The sequence below is a fragment of the Vigna umbellata genome, chromosome 10 (genome assembly GCF_029865625.1).
Source record: "Vigna umbellata cultivar VRB3 chromosome 10, Vumbellata_1.0, whole genome shotgun sequence".
NCBI classification, from domain to species: domain Eukaryota; kingdom Viridiplantae; phylum Streptophyta; class Magnoliopsida; order Fabales; family Fabaceae; genus Vigna; species Vigna umbellata.
In genome coordinates, this window is record NC_142174.1 from 17,056,513 (window position 1) to 17,063,064 (window position 6,552).

The window sequence follows — 6,552 nt, forward strand, 5'->3', positions numbered from 1 at the left end:
ATTAATACTTTAATAGATCCACAATATACTGATTAATCATTATTAATAGAAATAATTATCACCTTAAGTCTCATTAACTCTTCTTTCATTTTGAAAACTTCTTTTATTTAACTTGTTATTTTTCAATAACTTTCAATTTTGAATAAATATTTAAGTAAAATGACTCAATTTTGAATAAATATTTAAGTAAAATGACTAATTTTATAACTCAACCTCAAACCAATTGAAAAATACTGACTATGTTATAACTAATTAAAATAGTACACACAACTAGACAGCTTCAAAATATAATAATGAATAATAAAAGTTTTATTCATATCAAATTAATTTAAAAGACATAAAAACAAAATCATTCTAACCTTTATTAATTATTCTATCCAAATTTGAATCTAGGTCTTCTTAAAAGAGTGCAAACGTTCGTTTATGAGACCATTTAAATAATATAATCAATAAATACTTATAGAAAAGACAAATAAAACACTTAAACTTTAACATTAAAATTAAGTTTTATACACGAGTATTTTCCAAAACTTTCTCATATTTACCTTTTTCTCTCATAACTTTCACCATTAAAAATTCTCTCTATATATGCTAAATTCATGTTATAAGCTGTCTCACAGTGATACATATTTTAGTTAAAAGATACGAAGATTGAGTTAAATGTTAATTGAAAAGTACTTAGTCAACATATAATACTAATTAATGGGATGAGTCACATTCAATTGTGTGTAATAAGATTAGAAGTAAATATAAAATATTTTAGTTCCATTGCAATTTGAATGTGGGGTCACGCATGTGGTGCAACTTGTAACATTGGTGGTACCATAAGATATATACTTGGTTTTGTCGCTAAGATGAACACAGACACATGCATACACATCAAAATCATCATCATGCTACTCATCTTCCAATTGTGAAACAAAGATAACTGGTGGGTCCTTGCTGTACCATTTATTAGCCTTTAGCTCCGAGGCTGCTAACAATTTCATTTTCTTTTTATTATTTACTAATCCAACACTAATACTAAAATTCACAATAATTTCACATAATATTGTTCAGTCAATCGAATTATATATCTAATATTTGATTAGACTGAAATTTAATCTAACATGCTGTGTAATTAATTATCTTCTGATAATACGACCTCGTAGAGCACAGGACACAGCGATGTCGGCGTTGCGATAAATTTTGAAAATAAAATAAAATAATACATCATGGAAGCCAATTTTTGTGTGAACGGTATACATAATACATTTGACAAAAAGGATGGATATTTGAATCTAAGATGAAAAGGAGGGCGTCAATACTTTATGTGCTCCCCTAATATTGAATGTTTAATTTCAAAATTCATTGTTGAATTAAATGTTCGTTTTACATACATTATATTTATAACACATTATTTTATTATAAATTATTTTATACATCATTTATCTCACAGGTCAATGAACCGTAAAAATAGTCCTTAAGATAATCAATAGTAATAATTATCGGAAAGTTAATGAAAATAATTGTCATTTATTGACAATTAATATTGTCATTTATTGGTGATTAATGAGTCAGACCTAACGGTAAGCTCATTATAATTTATAAATATTTGTGGAGATAGATAACTTTTAACTGAACTTAAAGCTCTTATAACTAATCTTGATTACAAGATTATTACACGAGGTCACTGACTTGAGCGTCGAAGTGTCTGTTTGGACAACGAATAGAGAGAAGATAGCATAACTAGACATCATAACAGATAACTTTAAATGTTTTGAATTAAGGTTCTAAATCCTGTCGAAACAACTGATATTGGTCACTTGAGTTCTAATGACACACTTTACTCTCTCTATTACACTTAAGGATTTAACACACTTGAACTTTTGGCATAATGTTTGAGCATAAAAGAGATAGAGTTATCTCAACATCTCTCTTGTTCAAGTTAATAAAACGTCGAGTCATATTTTACATCATCACTTGAATAACCAACATATCAATTAGATAATTAATGCATTTAATGTACATTATTTGATATTTATCTATGTAATATCATATCACTCACACACGTAAGAGTATTTCAACCAACTCATGTTATAGAAAAATATAAAATTATTGATAAAACACATGTGAAAATCAGTTTGTGTTAGATAAAAATATACAACACTTAGTTATATGATATAAAATAGGATTGAGTAATAATTAATAATGAGTAAAATAGGTTTATTAAATTATGATATATATATATATATATATATATATATATATATATATATAAATGCATCTTTATATATAATGAATTTATATATTTTATTCATAAAAAATATTTTCTTCCTAATTACAGGTAGAAAATGCATTTTGGAACATGTCTATTTAATAGTTTAAATATTTATGTTTTAAAAAGTATATACATTTAGAAAAGAATTTAAAAAATTATTTTAAGTAAGAAAAAATAACGATTATATTTAGATAGAATAATTATAACTATATCTTATTAAATAAAAAAAATTGTTTATCAAAGGATAAAATTATTTAAATAAAAATTTCAACCAAATTAGTTACAAAAAATATGTTTTATTAAAAAGCAAAATTACCTTATAGAAAGATGTCATCACTTTTATATAATGATTTGAACATTAAAAGTAAGCAAGAAGTTACACAAATAGATCTTTCCTAAGAATCCATACTGTTATTACAAAATGAAAATTTTATTTTTACTATTCTTTCATTTATTAGAGAGAAAAATGATTTTATAAGTATATAGGAAAATTTTAATTTCTTTTATTTAAAATCAAATTTTAACTAATTAATGTTTATATGTATAAATTTATTTATTTTTCTTATAAATATTTGTTAATAATTAATAACAGTGCGTTTACTAAATAAAATGGAAACAAAAATAACAGAAAAATATACGGGAGATAGAAAGAAAAAAAAATTTAACATAGAAAAATAAATAGAAGGAAAATATTGAATGGAAAGTGTGAGGGATAAATTAGCGTGAAATTTGGAAAATTGTAAAAATGCATAAATAAATACGAGAGCGACGTTTAACCGAGAATAAGTGGTGGTGGAACCCGAAGCAGAATTAAGATAAGCGAAACCCAAGCCAGATACGTCTTGAGTCAGCTAACGCCCACCGGATAAGTTCCATTTCCGTGTCTCCAAATCCAAACACTCCCAAACCACGACTTTATTTTATTCACTGTGGGCTCCACACACACTCTCTCTCTACCCTTCCTCTTATATATTAACAACCCTAACCCATTCCCCTTCCCATATTTCAATTCCAATTCCCAAATCAAAACCTCTTCCAGAGCTTCGCGACTTCAACACTACCAAATATGATTTCTTCTGTGGCCTTTCAACCGTCTCTTCCCGCCGTTAACTTCTCCGGTAAAGCCGCGACCTCGCCGTCCTGTAAGGCCAGATCCCGCCCAATAGTCGCCTTCGCCACCGCTACCGCCACTGCAACCGAGGAAGCTCGATCTTCCTGGACGGAGAAACCACGCCCATCGTATCTGAACTCCTCATGCTCTTCTCACTACGATATCCTCGGCATCCCCGCCGGTGCCTCCGTCCAGGAAATCAAGGCCGCGTACCGGCGGTTGGCCAGAGTCTGCCACCCGGACGTGGCGGCGATCGACCGGAAAAATTCCTCCGCGGACGAATTCATGAAGATCCACGCCGCGTACTCCACTCTCTCGGATCCTGACAAACGCGCCAACTACGACCGGAGCCTATTCCGGCGACAACGGCCGCTGTCGACCGCGGCGGTTTTTTCCGGCTACACGCGCCGGAACTGGGAAACGGATCAGTGCTGGTAATGAGTCACTGAGTCGACTCGCCGAGCGAAAAGTGAGAAGACGCGGTTATTGAAGCGCCTTTCCTTGCATATAAATTATTAATCACTAATTCGTAGGTAATATATCTCCTTAGGGTAGAATAGACGGCACTAGTACTCAGTACTACATGCCATTTGTAATATAAATTTTCATCAAATGACAAAAAAAAAACGAAAAGAGAATTCAAAGTGCCCAATAAGTTCGTTAGCTTCTTTTATGAGTACAGATTTATTTTTAATTACTTGACAATATCTAAGGTTTATAATTAATTAAGCACAATCTGTTCCGGAAATTGAGTATAGAAAGTTATTCTTTTGTGTTTCCTTTTTGCGGTGATCGAGATCTGTGATGTTGATTGGGTTAGGGGCGAGTTAACCTAAATCACAAACAATGTTAATTGGCACTTTCCGAAAACAAATTTGCTTGGTGTAGTGCATCCTACAAATTCGGAATATTTGGTTGTTTCTATTTTTTGTATTAAAATACAAAGTCAACAGCATTTGGCGTGTTCAGGAATTGTTCACATAACTAAATGCTAGAAGCTCAAGGTTTCTAGAAGAAGAGGGTTACCGTGCCGTTAGTGCGATTCCACAGTCGGTTGATTAATTATTCGTTGATTTTTATTTATTTAATTTAAATTCCCGTCAATATACTTTTTTTCATTTTCTTTTTGAATCATCCAAACCAAACTCGCAACTTGCAACGCACATGAGTGGACAACCCATAAATGGTAGAATGCGTGTTTCCATTGAAATTGTGAACCAAGGTTTTGTTTATTGTTTCTGTTCAATAATGTTTCCAAGTTAACATCAAAGCATGTGTTCAGTTGATTTAATATTTGATGGTGTTCATGGACAACCATATCCGCCACAAAAGCATTGCATAAGTGGCATTATGACATTTAATGATACTATATTCAACCAACTGTTCTCGAAGGTTTTGTTTAAACTTTGTCTGTGTTCACTTTTCTTAATAATCGGCTAATACATTATTGTCACTACATGTGCCCAGACCCTAGGGGTTAGCATTACTGTCACGGGTTATTTTTATTTTCTCCCTTTTGTAACATATTATTCATAGCTTGCTAGGAGAATAATTTTCACAACCAGAAAAATCAAACACAGCTTAGAAATCCGAAAAGATTGGCTGCATTTGAAAATTCTTGTGTTCTAAATATTTGCATAAAATTAGTTCTCGTTAAAACATGATTCCCCTGTTTAAATTGTTAAAATTTGTTGTTTCTGCTGAATGGGACAGGGGAAAGCTCCTGCTATCTCCGTCCGGAAACACTCCTCCTTCTCCGATCGGTTCTTCTCCCTTCGCTCTCCTCGCACCTCTTCGTCACACAAATGGATTGACCTGCAACAAACACTCCGACGCTCAAGTCAGAATGGGCTCTTGCAAGTCTATATAATTATCAAAGAACAATTACCCATTAATTTACCTCTTTCAACGCACACTTTAAATACTCGACAATGACCGTTACCTCATTAACTACACATTCATGAGCATTCAATTGCTGCCTCCAGTCCACAGTTTTATACATCTGCCCGATCGGACACGTTGTGCTAAAGAGTTCCGATCGGACAAATCAGACTGGAACACCCGATCGAACGTGTTAGCCTTGCTTCCACCCGCTCGGCCTTGTCCAAACCTTCCCGGTCGGTTGTCCGCCCTCGGTAGTAACATTTGTCATTTTAATTTTTACAAATAGGATGAGTGAAAGCCCAAAACCAACATTGGGAACATGTCTAATAGCTAAATTCCGAATAACAAACCATGACAATGATTTTAAGCATTTAAAGTTTAAAATTATAACGTTTTTAAACTGTGGTGATTTCAAATTAGAAAATTCAAGTTTCTAGATGGGAATTACTTTCCTGTTTATAGTAATAAGAGTAAAACATAGGAGCTTTATATACAACGTATAAACAAGTAATTAAGGTAAAAGAAAACTAAATAAATCTCTTTTATCAATCTTTTTTTAAGGTTGTGTTCACTTGAAGGAGATGATTTGGGGAGAGTGAGTGGATGGATTTGAAGGTACATTTTTTGTTGTTTATTTGAGTAAATTTGAAGGTAAGTGAGGAGGTAAGTGAGAGTGGAGTTGGGAGTAAAGTTTATGAGAATTAGTGTAAGATTTAATTCATGTAACAGATAAAAAAATTTGTTTATATGGTGAAAATTAAAGATTATCAAAATACCCTTAATTATTAAAATAATATAAAATTATATTTATTTATAATATATTTATTGATAAAATGAATTTTAGATATTAAAAACAAAAAAAATAAAAAAATTAAGTAAAGTGAAATTATTTTTTTTAAACTTCACCATACAAAAAATAATTACAAATAAACTTCACCCATATAAACCATCATTTTATGATATACACTTTTGTATTAATTAATCATGTTAATTTTATAAAATTTACTACATTATCTAATAAAGCTTCAAATTCAAAAACATTTAAAATAATACGACAAGAATTATTACAGAAAAAAAAAAGTTTAAACCATCGTTTGGTCCTCGTATTTGTGTGTCAATTTCAAGTGGATCATCGTTTGGTCCTCGTATTTTTTTTTTCGGTCTCAATCGGGTTCATAAACTCGTAAAAATGAGTCAATTAAGTCATTTCTGTTAAGTTTTCACTAATGGCGTCTAACTGTGATGACGTGTTTATGCTGATATGCATTGTTTCATTATGTGCAATTTTTATTTAAAT

At 31.3% G+C, this 6,552-nt stretch overlaps 1 protein-coding gene across 1 annotated transcript; it reads left to right on the plus strand.

The window, feature by feature from the left end:
• Positions 1 to 3,256: 3,256 nt before the first annotated feature.
• On the plus strand, positions 3,257 to 4,037 carry LOC124839654 (chaperone protein dnaJ 11, chloroplastic-like). The gene has a single exon (XM_047315542.2). The coding sequence runs from the start codon at positions 3,327 to 3,329 to the stop codon at positions 3,807 to 3,809; it is 483 nt and encodes a 160-aa protein (XP_047171498.1). The 5' UTR covers positions 3,257 to 3,326; the 3' UTR covers positions 3,810 to 4,037.
• The last annotated feature ends 2,515 nt before the right edge of the window (positions 4,038 to 6,552 follow it).

Excerpts from the sequence above, each read along its gene's own strand:
- LOC124839654 (XM_047315542.2), top strand. The coding sequence starts at position 3,327 with ATGATTTCTTCTGTGGCCTTTCAACCGTCTCTTCCCGCCGTTAACTTC.